Below are 14146 nucleotides of genomic sequence, written 5' to 3' on the forward strand. Positions count from 1 at the left end.
AGAGATAGAAATAGAGACAAAGAGTGTATGTGTGTGTGCGCGTGTTGGAGGTGTAGATACATACCAAAGAAGATGATCGGAGGGATTGCCGGATTGCCGAGGGGGGGGGACACAAAGGAGACTTGGTAACAAGTAGTACGCGAAAAGAGAAAATACGCAGAGTGAGGAACCGAAATGAGGAAATGGGATGTATAGTAGCTCTCCAAATATGGGGATCTACTATAGCATCCCCTATTACAAACCCTATTTTGGGGAGCTAGATGGAGGGTGCATTTGGGATTTTCCCAAAAAAATGTTGGAGAGAAGACAGGTATAGAGAGCCGGATGTGAATGCTATTGGGGTATGTTTGGTCTTTTTATATTATAGTGTAAGGATGTTTATAATAATTAGCTCATACTATTATTGAATTTAACTAATTTTATAAGTTATAGATATATAAAATATATATGATGAATGTATAAAAATATACATATATCTTTATAACATATGTACGATATCATAATCGAATTTAGAATCGGAGCAGAGTCGGAGCTGGTCCGACTCAGACTTTTAGGAGTAAAAAACTCCAACTCCGGAGTGGGCAAGAGCAGAGTTGGAGCAAAACTGAATTTGGAGTCGGATTTTGAAATTTTTTATCAGCCCTACAAGAAATTGTTATTTTGTCAAAAAACCTAAAAAAAATAAGTAGTGCCGCAAGGACTCACACGAAGGACACCAGTTTTCATAGATTTTAATCGAGAAGCATACGAAAACCCTCTATTCTTTTTCAAACTAGGAGACAATCCATAGCTCGGAGATCCAAACGCAGGTATGAAATCTCAACTACGGAATGTGCAGTTCATGACTTTATTTTGAAACTTGAGATGCAGCGTTTATTTAGCTTTTTATCGAACGGATTTCGTAGATTTATACCCTTTCTTTTTTCGTTTTATTTCTGTCCATTCCGTCATATATGCCCTCTCTTGCCCAAGTTTTATGCCCATTTCTTGGACTTCCTAGGTGATCTGATCTATGCTCATTTAGCCCGATAGATGATCGTGGTTGAAGCTGCAATGTAGAGACCTGCCTCAAACAATTTGCTTAAAATCTGTTGTTTTCATTTAGTCTGGTTTTTTGAATTTGACTTGTGTTTTTTATTTTCTGTCACCAAGCAGTCATTAGTTTGGTTGTTTGTGGTCTTTCTTTTTCTAGGTTTTAAATAATTTGATTGATCTGAAACTATTGAATTTTCCGTTGTGAGTATCTGTAATGTTCATCAGATTGATCATTTCACGAGCTCAATATGTTATATTTGTGTGTATGGTTTATATTTCAGTAAATTGATATAGTATGTGATTTTCTTTACAAATTCAAACGGATATATATAATGTGTAGAATTCTCCATCAATGTATTTAGAGTTGTCCTTAACTTGTCAGAATAATAGTATCTTTGCAGATTTTGAGCTGTTAGTAATGTTATAACTATATAGTGGATGCTGGTAGAATTACCTTGAAGTCCGTGGCCTAATGCTTTTTCTGATTTTGGTTGAAGAGGTTTTGGTTTTCCATTCTCTATGTTTGTACCGAGATATGGAAATATACTCCAAAGATGATATAATCGACTGGATTTGTTCAGGTTCATGCAGAATATTTTCTCACTAGAACTTGTATCTTGTGGGCGCTTGTTTTAATATTGTTTGTCCTGTGGCATTCTCCTTTTTGGTTGGGGGTGTTCATGGAATTGCAGATGCCAACTAAATCATTTGTGCTACACCATGCTGATCAGTCTTAATCTGTTTTTGATGATCTGATGGTGCAATGTGAAACCAACACCCTCAGTTTGGCATTTGGTTTTGAAGTTCCATTCCCCAACAAAATTCACACCAACCTAAGTTTGTCCCCATGCTCTAAGCCAGTTGGATTTTGAGATACTGTTTATAATTTTGCCCCCATGCCTTCAGTTTCCTCAATTTGGCATTTGGTTTTGAAGTTCCATTCCCCAACAAAATTCACACCAACCTAAGTTTTCCCCCATGCTCTAAGCCAGTTGGATTTTGAGATTCTGTTTATAAGTTTGCCCCCATGCCTTCAGTTTCCTTTATTTCTTTTTGTGTGGTTGATTTCTATGTATTTTCTGACAATGTAGACACTATAAACTATTCTCTTTTCACCATATATTTGGCACTGGTGAATTTTCATGACAAAAGTCCATCTCGTTGATTTAATAACCAGTTGGTTTGATACACTTGGCAGCAACTTGTTTATGGGAAAATTACATTTTGTATCCTTGAATTGTCACTCAGTTTACATCCTAAACTACCAAATTTAACAAATTTGTGCGCTGAAGTACCAAATTTTGACAATGTGAGCCATTGGTTAAGATTTGACCATTAAGATGGATAAAAAATATGGTGAGGGTTAGATCTTAACCAATGATGCAAATTGCCTTAATTTGGTAGTTTGGAGTGGATATTGTCGTGTTTTGGACTGTAGGGTGCAAATTACAAAACTGTTTGTAGTTTGGAGTTGTAAAGTGAGTTGCATGCTATGGGTGAGATATTATATTTATTTTTTGGTGCTTGATCCCATCTGTCAATCTGATACTTAGAGCAGTGTATTGTTTTTAGGAAAGCATGGCAGCCAATAGGGTTCAAGGTGGAATTCAACAGTTGCTGACTGCAGAACAAGAAGCTCAACACATAGTCAACTCTGCCAAAAGTGGTAATCTTGCAATTCTTTATCTAGATATATGCACTCTTTGATGTTATCCATGTCTTGTTCCGTGGGTATATCCTTATCATCAAGTTTTATTTATATACACCTGTACATAAGTTTGATCGTTACATAATGCTTAATTTTTTACCTAAAGAAGCAAGAACTTTTCTGTTGGGTGAACTGTCTTTTAACCTCATGTGGAATGATGAACTTATAGTTTAAAAGTGCATCAATGGTTATTTGCTTTCACATGTAAGAAAAACTTCTCTTAATCAAAATCAGCCATGTATTTCTGAAGATAGATTCCTGATTGCTTTGGGACTTTGTTTTTATGCTGTTAGCAAAAACGGCTAGACTAAAACAAGCCCAAGAAGAGGCTGAAAAGGAGAGAGCTGAATATAGGTCCCAAACGGAGCTTGAGTTCCAGGGGAAAGTTGCACAGGTATGATGTTTGGTTGAAACTTATTTATATTGTTAACACGGTCAAGATCCTTGGCAGGAACTGAAGACTTTAAACGGTGAATTAGCATGATTATTGTAGTGTCAGCTACTTCTACTTATAAACCGTTTTTCCTCACCTCTCTCCCCCACTTTCTCTATCTAACAGAGCAGTGGAGATTCAGGTGCAAATGTTAAGCGGCTCGAGCAAGAGACAGAGGCGAAGATTTATCACTTGAAAGTAGAAGCTGCAAGAATATCACAAGACGTTGTTAACATGCTTCTGAAGCATGTGACAACTGTGAAAAAGTAGGTCTGTAGGTGGTAAAGGTGATATTGCAAACTCCTAAATCTTGTTAATTTTTGACTGGTTTTACTGTGTGCTGTGAGTAGGATTCCTGGACTTGTAATTGTGATGTTGTGCACTGCACTTTATTTAACTAATAACTTATGTTTTCGTTGTTAGAAAGAATAACATCCCAGAAATTGTAGGTTTCTCCTGTTTGGTCAATTGAATGAGTATAAACGACATCCTGTTTGGTCGAAGAAGTTTGTGCAAGAATGAAATACTTGATTGCCCCGAAATATATGCTCATGCAAGCCATGAGGCTGACCCCACATACATAAAGTGCTGTCAAACATGTCTGTACGTCTTTGTATTGCTTCCACTCCAACTCTCTCCCAGGGCTGTTAAATGTCCAATGTGGCACGCCAGTTTGGGCTGGATGAACATGTCATCAGAACACCAAAAGATCACGTAGGCACCGTTACCTATTTTATGGACCTTATATGATGGTCACGTACAGGCAGTGTTACCTATTCTTTTTTTTTTTTAGAAAATGATAATATCATTAATCAACAGGAAAAAACGATTACAGATAATTATCAAGCCATAAGACTTGAGAAATACAATCTGGAATAATCCCACCAAATATCCATACTTCCAACCTTGAAAACATTTCTACCCAACTTATGAGATACCATATTTCCTTTCCTATATACATATGAAAACATACAAGTAGCAAAACATGTAGCAAGCTTCTTTATCTCATAATATAGCACACCTAATAGGGAGTTAGTCATGCTATCATTAGTGAGAGCTTTAGTACTTAACAAATTGTCACTCTCCACAAGAATATTCGAGACGCCCATAGTGGCACATTGTTGCAAACAGCTGAAGATGGCAAGTAGCTCTATACCTTCTGAACCCTCCATCGAAATTTCTACTTTACTAAGTGCCATAAGGACTCTACCAGTAGCATCCCTTAACACTGCCGCAACACCTGCCTTATCCCATTCAAGAAAAACTGCAGCATCAACATTTAGTTTAAGCCAATCAGATTGAGGGGGTTACCACTTATAGTGTCTCAGAATCTGAACTCTTGTCTTCTGCTTGACTTGATCATGACTTCTCAGTAGAACATAGGCATTCTTGGCAACTGTCTTAAGAATTAGTAGTTCTTGTTCATGCACATACTTGTTTCTTCGATACCAGAAACCCCAAGCCAAAGCAAATGAAACATATAATTTCTCATACATATTCCTTTCACAGAGTTGCAAAGCCATCTCAAATAAGGACATTTGTTTATCAAGTATTAACTCAGGTAGTTAAAAATGCTACATACCTTGAACAACCTCACAATTGAACACTGCATGAGTGATATCTTCCTTTGCTGTTAAACAAAATCTACAAGTATCATCTGTCAGCACATGTTTCTTCACTAGGTTTACAGCAGTAGGAATTCCATCTTTGCGTGCACGTCATGCAAAAATTTTAATCTTATTTGGCACTTTCATTTTCTACAAATGTTTCCAGAATACTTGTTGAGCCTGCATATTTGATGATTCAGCACACTAGTGACCAAGCTAAGCATAGAAGAATCTATAGCAACTTCATACACTGAACAATCCATTATGCTCATGAGCCCAAACCCTTCTATCTTCTATATCATCAGAACATGAAGGATCTTTGAGTATATCTGAGACTATATTTGGATTGAAGAGAGTTTTCAACTTTTGAACATCCCACATACTTTCATTGCAAACAAATAAAGAATCAACAAAATCAGAGTTGGAACCATCCCTTCCAACTACCCCTTCCGATATCAAGGAGAGATGCCCTGGAATCCACTGGTCTTGCCATATATTAACAGATCTCTCATTTCCTATTCTTCACCTACAACCTGCCTCTAGCAATTTCTGTGCCTCCCAAATGCCCCTCCAAGTATAGGATGGATATTTGCCTAAACCTGCCTTCAAAAAACTGGTGTGAGGGTAGTATTTAGCCTTTAGTAATTTGTGCAGTAAAGAGCTTTCATTTGGAGATAATCTTCATCCTTGCTTTGCTAGTAAAGCAATGTTAAAACTTCTTAAATTTTTAAATCCCAACCCTCCATAATTTTTTTTCTGACACAATTTGGTCCAACTCAACCAATAAATTTTCTTCTTATTTCCTTTTTGACCCCACCAAAACCTTGACATCATATCTTCTAACTCAGTACAAAAACTAGAAGGTAGATGAAGCAACTTATTGTATATGTTGGGACGGATAGGGCAATAGCTTTCAAAAGAATCTCCTTGCCACCTTGTGACAACAACTTCTCTTTCCAAGCTTGAAGCTTTTGCCATACGCTTTGTTTTATAGACTGAAAAGCACGATATTTGGACCTCCCAATAACAGGTGGAAGTCCCAAATATTTCTCATATTATTGTATTTCACAATTACTCCAAAGATTCTAATCTCATTCTGAGTATCCACACTCACATTGCCACTAAACACAATAGTAGTTTTCTCTTTATTAATTCTTTGGTCTGAGACAACTTCATATCTCTCCAACAACATTTGTACCCTTTTGTTTTCTTCCACATCTGCATGACAAAAGACAACACCATCATCTGCAAAGAGTAGATGATTTATGTTTGGTGTCCCTGTACAAATCTTTATACCAAAAATATCTTTCCTCAGCCCAGTATTTCTTAACAATGAAATTAGCTCTTCAGTACAAATGAGAAACAAATAAGGGTACAATGGGTCCCCTTGCCTTAATCCTCTAGTTGGCATAATGGGACCTCTTGGCTCTCCGTTGATCAACACAGAAAAGGAAACAGACCCAATACAGTACATAATCAGCTCAATAAACCTCGGATGAAACCCCATTACTTCCATAACAGACTTTATAAAACCACACTCAACACGATCGTAAGCCTTATTCATATCCAATTTCAAGGACATGAAGCCCTTTTTACCTTTCTTTTTGTGCTTTAAGAAATTAACAAACTCATAAACAATCAATATATTATCAAAAATGAGACGCTCTGGGACAAAAACACTTTGACTCTCACTTATAATACTAGGCAATACAGATTTGAGTCTATTAGAAATGACCTTTGCAATAAGTTTATAGATCACATTATACAAACTAATGGGCCTATAGTCTCCCATTCTAACAATACACTTCTCCTTAAGAATAAGAGTAATATGAGTATGATTCAATGTAGATGGAAAAAAACCTGAGTTGAGAGCTTGAAGCACTGCTGAAGTAATGTTGTCACCAACAACATGCCAATATTTTTGGAAAAATATTGGAGACATGCCATCAAGACTAGGGGCCTTTGTAGGATTCATTTGATTCAAAGCTTCATTCACTTCATCAGTTGTGAACTCTTTCATCAAATTTAGATTCATTTATTCAGAAATTTTCCCAGGCAACGATTCTAAAAATGCCAAAGAATCATCATCAACAGACGGAGAAGAACTTGTGAAAAGGTTTTGGAAATAATCAAGTATAACCCTATCCCTCTGAAATCCTTCTTGCCAATATCCGTTATCATGTAGATCTTTAAGATCTAATTTTTTCTTTTTCATTGAGATGCCTTTATATGAAAATACTTAGTATTATTATCACCCTCTTTGAGCCACAAAGCCTTTGAATGTTGTCTCCACATGGTCTCCTTTCTCTCCAACCAAAGCTGCACCTCATCCCTTGCAAAGTTCATATCTTCCATAGGAACTGTTTCTGGTCCCATCTCATGTAAACTGTGTAGAGCTCTTTGTGCTTTACTGAGCTGAGTTTGAACATGCCCAAAACAATGTTTATTCCACCCTTGTAACTGAGTTCCACAATCTTTTATCAAAACAAAAACAACATCCATAGTAGTTGGGCTAGCACTCCTCCCCCAAACACATTTGATAATATCCTCACAATCTTTCTCACCAACCCACATGGCCTCAAATTTGAAGGACTTTTTAATATGATAGGAAGAAGTTGCACCCTCCAAATTTACCCAAATAGGTAAATGATTTGAATAAGCTACCACACCATGAGTTACTCGAGCATTAGGAAAACTGTCCCACTAAACAGACTTGACCAAAAAATGATCAATCCTTTCACTACTGCATTGATCCCTAGCTCTCGTATTAGACCATGTAAACTTTGGACCTGAAAAATCCAAATCCCTCAAATTACAATCTTCAATAACCTCTCTAAAAGCATAAAGTTGTCTTTCAGACCTGGGTCTACCCCCTTTTTTCTCATGAGTATACATCAATTCATTAAAATCTCCTATCACTAACCAAGGTTCATCATTAGCTCTACATAGAGATCTAAGCAAATTCCAAGTATTATGCTTCAGGTGAGTCTCAGGAAAACCATATATAGCAGTTAAGAACCAGTGCACCATACTCAAATTTGAATCTTTAATAACAACACCAATATGATTAGCAGAGTAATTAATGACAGGCAAATCAACATCAGCTCCCCATAGCAACGCAATGCCCCCTTTTCTACCATAAGAACTAATAGCCAACCGTTTTGAAAACCTAATTTGTAATTACAGGATTCAAATTCACGAGTGGAGAGTCTGGTCTCCTGCAAGAACACTACTTCGGTTCTTTCCCTTTGAATTAAGTCACAAAGGGTGCGAATGCCATGTGGGTTTGGCCATGTGGGTTCCCAAGCCCACAAACATTCCAACTGAAAAGTTTCATGGCTCCCGGAGGTGCTGATCCACAACCACCACCGATTTCCTAGAGTCTGTAACACAATTCGCATCATCATCAAGAAACTGTGCCACTTGAATACGCTTAGATGACATGACCTCTCTTTGAGAAAACCTTCCTCCAAAGCCCTATTTCATTTTTTGGAAACCCTTTGCAACGAATCTCACCCAGGAAGCACTTCCAAAGAAGAAAAGGATGTCATTTCATGAAGCATAGACGTGCATTTCCACTTCTTGCTACTAAGCCCATCAGGTTTTTTCATAGTAGCCCTCTCCTGACCATCCACCTTATCATTGATTATCACCCGTTGTGGCCCACCAGGCCCATTAACAAGAGGATTGCAAGCCTTGACTTTATACTAGATTCTTTCAGAAAGTCCATCTCATTAGCAGCCACCCCAAACTTCTCGGCCACCTCATACTTCCCATAATTGTCGAAACTGCCATATTCCAGTGAATCCGCACCCATACCTACCGTAACTACCATCGAAACAAGTTGGATTTTTTATGGAACAGACTCGCCTCCTTCCACCACTGTATCAGACCTAATCTCGATCACTTCCTTGCCCTTAAAATCCTTAGACCCAGGTACATGTTGATCTCCAGAGATAGAAACTAAAGTGTGTTTTAGTGGACCAATTCCTCTGTTCTTCCCTATAGATGGGCGATCACCAAAACCACTACCTGCACGAAGCCACATCCTAGAAGGAAAATCCTTCACTGCATGCATCTCAAATCCCCGAATAGCACTTGCACAATCTTTCTCACCATGTCCCAACATCTACACCAGTAGCAGAAATTTGGGAGTCTATCATAAGAGAAATGAACCCATAATAGTTCTCCACCCACATTGGTTATCAACCGGCAAAGTAACATGTACCCGTAAATATTCAGCCCATTCCATCTCCCTTGCCTCCACATATACTTCCTCAACAATTCCAGTTTTCTCACCCAGTAAACGATCCACATATTCAGTACGTGCCATTAAAGGTAAGTCATGAAGCCTTACACAAAATGTAGCCAACGTCAACTGAATATATTAAACTTGTCTCCGACTGTCAACTTCAGACATTAAGACCAAATGTTTATCGAAAGACCAAGGACCCTCTCGGAGAACCTTTTCCTTATCCTTTATATCTTCAAATTCGGCGAGCATGTGAGTGGAATTCAGATCTCTAAACTTCACCCCTATCACCAGGTGCCAAGCTTTCCTCATCATACTCTTGAAAACATCTTTATTATAGTGTCTCGCAATGAATAACTTCATAATTAGACACTTACCACCACTTAGAAGAGCATTTGCCAACTTCTCACGTCCATCAGCATCTCCACATTTTCCTTCTCGGTCAATGAAAGACGCTGATAGAAATCGTGGAGAGAATCCTCCATTAACACCAAGAACCTAAGCCAAAGAAATAGAAACTGCACGGACAGCAGTGGAAAAGGGCCTTTACGTAGATAACCCTTAGAAACCTAGTGTAACACACATGATGCGTAGTGTTTGGATAACTAGAAAATATAAGAGAAAATGTAAAGAAAATTGTCAGATTCAAGGTTGACTTAGCCTCCAAGAGAAAGAGAGAAAAGAGAATAGGAAAATATTTTCATTAATGATTCTGGATAGTTTCTCTGGAGCAGTAAGGCTCGTACATATAGCTAGAAGAAAGATGGCTTATCCCTAACTTGGGCTTGGGCCGACTACCAAGCAACTAGAACAGAACAAAACATACCAAAGATGTATGCCTACTCTATGGGCTTAGCCCATTACTACATTCAAGTCCAACAAATTACAAACAGGCTAAGAAAAATAACATAGCAAAACAACAATAAGACCCACGAGCCCAAGACCCTGTTACATATCTTTTCACATGTTGGACTGTTACAAATCCTCCCCCATCAGAGCATTTTGCCCACAAGCTGTAGGTAAGTTTTCTTGATCTTGGAAGAGCATATTGCCTTCGGCCAGCATTCCATCTCAGATTTAGCATCATCGCCACTTTGACAAACAATGGATACAATCTCAATTTTAACTAGTGGATGCAACTCATCTTTTAGGGCGTCTTAATATCTACATCATTTTCAGTCTTCTTCGCTTCCAAATAAAAGTAATTACTCTTTTTGAGAAAAATTGGTCTAAGTGCTTCGTGGAGTTCACAGTGAGCAAGAAAATTCAAAGATGTGTCACTTATGTCCAGGTGACTCACTTTCTGGATAACACTTAAGTCGAGAATTTTCAACCCATTCTGAATGTCAATGATAGACTTGTGACCAGTACAGTCCATTGTTGTTCCCACAAGATTCATTTCTCTTCCTCTATCAAAAGGCCAAAAACCAACTTGAAGGGGCAAAACAACAAGCAGTTGAGGGGCAAGTTTTGTATCTATTGAAACTTGCAACTCCATACAAGTTCTCCATTCCCTTCCACCAGAGCTTACAAACGAAGTATACAAGACCTTATATATCTCAAAATTACCTTCCATAGTATGTTGTGCACATGAATTTCGACAAAAATTGAAAATGGTGACATGAGGAATGTGCTTACCAGTCGTTTCAACTTGTGCCTCTGCTTCAATAATAGCATCAATGATGTTCATTTTACCCCTACTTTAGGCCTCATCCACTGGAGTCTTCTCATAGCTGTTTAATACACTCACATTTGCTCCTGCCAATATCAGTTTCTTAACCACCTCAAGATGCCCATTAAGGCAAGCCCAATGAAGAGGTGTATTCTTCTCCTCATTAAAAGCATTAAGATCCTACTCAGACAAAAGTCCCAAGCATTCATAGAACACTCCTCTGATGATAAGATATTCTATGATGGTAAGATGTCCATTAGCTGTAGCCATATGAAGTGCAGTTAGGCTCAAGTGCCTGTTGTCAGCGATATAGCCACTGATGGTGGACTTTTAAGTAATCCAAAATCAAAGCAACCAGTGCAGCCATCGTTGTGTGAGACGTGAAAATGACAATCACTATATCATCAAACCATTCAGAGTGGGTGTGAATGTGTAGCGAACTTGGATCTATATGATAATATTCTCTGAAGTATTGTGGTACTGAAATGCCCATGAAGAAAGAAGAGCCCAAAATAAATTTTGTTCTGAAACTGTTCAGATTACAAAATTGGAGAAAACCAAGACTTGCAGAAGAAACATAGCTGAAGAACACAAAGTACAAAGCTGCTATGATTGGTACGGGTATCGAAGCAAAAAACGCTTCAAGTTTTCCAAATACAAAGAAGAAAATCATAAAAACTACTGATATTTGAATGACTCTTCGACTTCCAACTCTTGTTGACGCCAATAAACCAACATTTTCCACTGATGTAGAAGCACCAGTTATAGAGCCAAACACGCCATTGAGCAAAACTCCTATTCTTAGCCAGCCAACACCATAGCTAGTAACAGAAGGTGATACCACTTGCTCCTCCTCCTCCTGCGGCTGGAACCACTCCTGTTTGAACTGAATGGCACTACTTGCATTGGGAACCTCCACCAGCAATAGCTTGATCGCTGTACCCCAGGCGTCAGTGACAGGGCCATTAGCAGCTCCTTTGTTATGGACCTTCTGCTGCGCCATCGAGTCCCCGAGGAATAGAAAATGAGAACTAAGCTCATGGCCCTTACAAAGGCAGCATTGACCACCTCCTTCACCATGGTCTCTTTCGCATTCCAAATATGGCATGGGTCGAGCCAGTTCTTCCTTGGGTCCAAAATTTTCTGCCCTAACGAAGAAATGCTTTCGTGGAAGTGAAGGGAATAGATCAGTCCGTGAAGGCAGTGCGGACTCTTTGTACACAATGCGAGTAGCTCTGGAAGGATTCGTAGGTGGCATTGAGGAACCCATGGTTTGAGAACGAGAGGGATAGTGGCGGATTATGAGAATTGTTAGGGTTCCACTTTTTGCGATTTGTGTAGGTTTCCATGAAGCTTGGAGTCTTTGGATGATGGGGAGGGATTAAAGTTTAAAGGCACTGACTGGTACTTGGGGGATCCGTTCCATAACACGATTTTGCCAATAGTGGCAATGGGAGGTGGGTGGATGAAGGTTCAGTGCAGACGTGGTGCATTTTGGCCATGGTGGATGCCATACGAGTCGTGGCCATTTGTTTGGTACATTTTCCAAGCAGATGGTTGCTTCTCTTTTGAATTGAAAATAGATTACATGATTTTCGAAGGGATTTATGAGAATAGGGGAAAGAGTGATCTTGTTTGGATCAGCCTCTTTAGCAAGTTCTTCTTCTTTCTGCAATGCAGCAAATTCTTCCTCTTCTTGTAATGCACAAAGTTGGTGTTCCAGATCGTTGAACTCTCATTGAAGTTGTTCTTGCATTCTTCAAAATTGTTTTTCATATCTTTCAATGTCTGTAAAATGACTTCATAATGTTATTGTGATTGTTCAACTAACTCCTTGATGTTGAGTAAGGATGAGAGATTTTTTTTTCTATTTCCATTGATTGATGAAGCCGATGCCAAGGAAAGGCTAGCTCTAGATACCATTTGTAACACACTTGATGGGTAGTGTTTGGATAACTAGAAAATATGAGAGAAAATGTAAAGAAAATGGTCACATTCAAGATTGACTTAACCTCTAAGAGAAAGAGAGAAAAGAAAATAATATTTTCATTAATGATTCTGAATAGTTTCTTTATAGCACTAAGGCTCATACGTATAGCTACAAGAAAGATGGCTTATCCCTAACTTGGGCTTGGGCTGACTACCAAGCAAACTAGAACAAAACTAAACAGACCAAGGACGTATGCCTATTCTATGGGCTCAACCCATTACTACATTCAAGTCCAACAAATTACAAGCAGGCTAAGAAAAATAACATAGCAAAACAACAACAAAGCTCACGAGCCCAAGACCCTGTTGCATATCATTTTACATGTTGAACTGTTACACCTAGGGGGGAAATAAAGTTATATCAATGATCATATATTATTATATATGCTTCCATGAGGTGGGCAGGAATTACAGTGTTACCTATTCCTGATTTAGCCTATCTGCTCCCATTTTGATGGACCCCATCTGGTGGTCCATACTATTAGCAGTATTTAATAAGGATCTGATAATGGTTGTGGACCCTACCATGGGTTATCAGGGTCACTTGTAGGGTCCATCACAGTCCTTTATAAGAAGGATAGCTATAATGAAATAATTTGAAAATTATCATCCTCTTGACCTTTTATAAAGATACTTTTATAGTTTTGAAACGGATAACTACCTTGCCAAATTAAGAAAAATTAAGAATCATTTAAAGATAGTAGACGTTTGTATGATAAAAAAAACTAAACAATTTCATTTCAAACTAACGTTATAGGAACTGCAAAATCTTGCCAATATTGCTGTCCAGGGCTGCTTTGAGCGCAGGCAAGGTGTTTTAATTAAAATGATATCTTTTTGGCACGTGTAAATGATAGATACAGTCCTAGTCTTAAGGTGTACAAGTTTTGCATACTCTTTTTAAAAAAAAAGTAAGATCTATCAATAAAAAAATAATTTTTTGATCTTATATTTATCCAAATTTTTTTTAAAGTCTTGGAACAAGCACTAAAGTTTAAGGCCCTGTTTGGATTGCAACATCATCTCATCTAATCTCAATATCTAAACATCACAAATACAAACACTTTTCAATTTCAAATATTTAATTTTTTGATCTAATCATTACCTAATTATTACAACTTTCTCAAACTTCAAAACAAACACACAAAAAATAATTCAACTTTTTTCGAATCTAAATATAAAAATAATATTAAAAAATAATATCTTAACAATATTTTAATTTTACAATATTTGTATTCAATTTTTTCTCTCATCTCACAAAATTATATAAAAAATATTAACTCAAGTTATTTAATTACTATTTATAAATTTATTTTATTACTATTTACATATCATCTCATCCTAACACTGCACGTATGATTTGACCAAACCCATTGTGGACAGCATCGAGTTCCTTCTTCCTTGCTCCACCTGGTTTGTGTCGTACTACTCTTGGTGGACATCATGTTCA

General features: G+C 37.8%; 1 protein-coding gene across 2 annotated transcripts; it reads left to right on the forward strand.

Moving 5' to 3' along the window:
• The first annotated feature begins 659 nt into the window (after positions 1-659).
• On the forward strand, positions 660-3543 carry LOC121264136 (V-type proton ATPase subunit G-like). Of its 2 annotated transcripts, none has more exons than XM_041167209.1 (4): positions 660-809; positions 2608-2701; positions 3037-3137; positions 3303-3543. In XM_041167209.1, the coding sequence occupies exons 2-4, from the start codon at positions 2614-2616 to the stop codon at positions 3444-3446; spliced, it is 333 nt and encodes a 110-aa protein (XP_041023143.1). In that variant the 5' UTR covers positions 660-809; positions 2608-2613; the 3' UTR covers positions 3447-3543. The 2 variants fall into 2 exon arrangements, with proteins under 2 accessions (XP_041023143.1, XP_041023144.1); XM_041167210.1 differs by having other exon boundaries at positions 728-809; positions 2594-2701.
• Positions 3544-14146: the final 10603 nt, after the last annotated feature.

The sequence above is a fragment of the Juglans microcarpa x Juglans regia genome, chromosome 5D (genome assembly GCF_004785595.1).
Source record: "Juglans microcarpa x Juglans regia isolate MS1-56 chromosome 5D, Jm3101_v1.0, whole genome shotgun sequence".
NCBI lineage: Eukaryota > Viridiplantae > Streptophyta > Magnoliopsida > Fagales > Juglandaceae > Juglans > Juglans microcarpa x Juglans regia.

Bases quoted from the DNA above. Each gene is read 5' to 3' on its own strand.
- LOC121264136 (XM_041167209.1), top strand. From the start codon at position 2,614: ATGGCAGCCAATAGGGTTCAAGGTGGAATTCAACAGTTGCTGACTGCA. The intron at 2,702-3,036 runs GTAATCTTGCAA...TTATGCTGTTAG, and splicing joins AGTCAACTCTGCCAAAAGTG to CAAAAACGGCTAGACTAAAA. The intron at 3,138-3,302 runs GTATGATGTTTG...TCTATCTAACAG, and splicing joins TCCAGGGGAAAGTTGCACAG to AGCAGTGGAGATTCAGGTGC.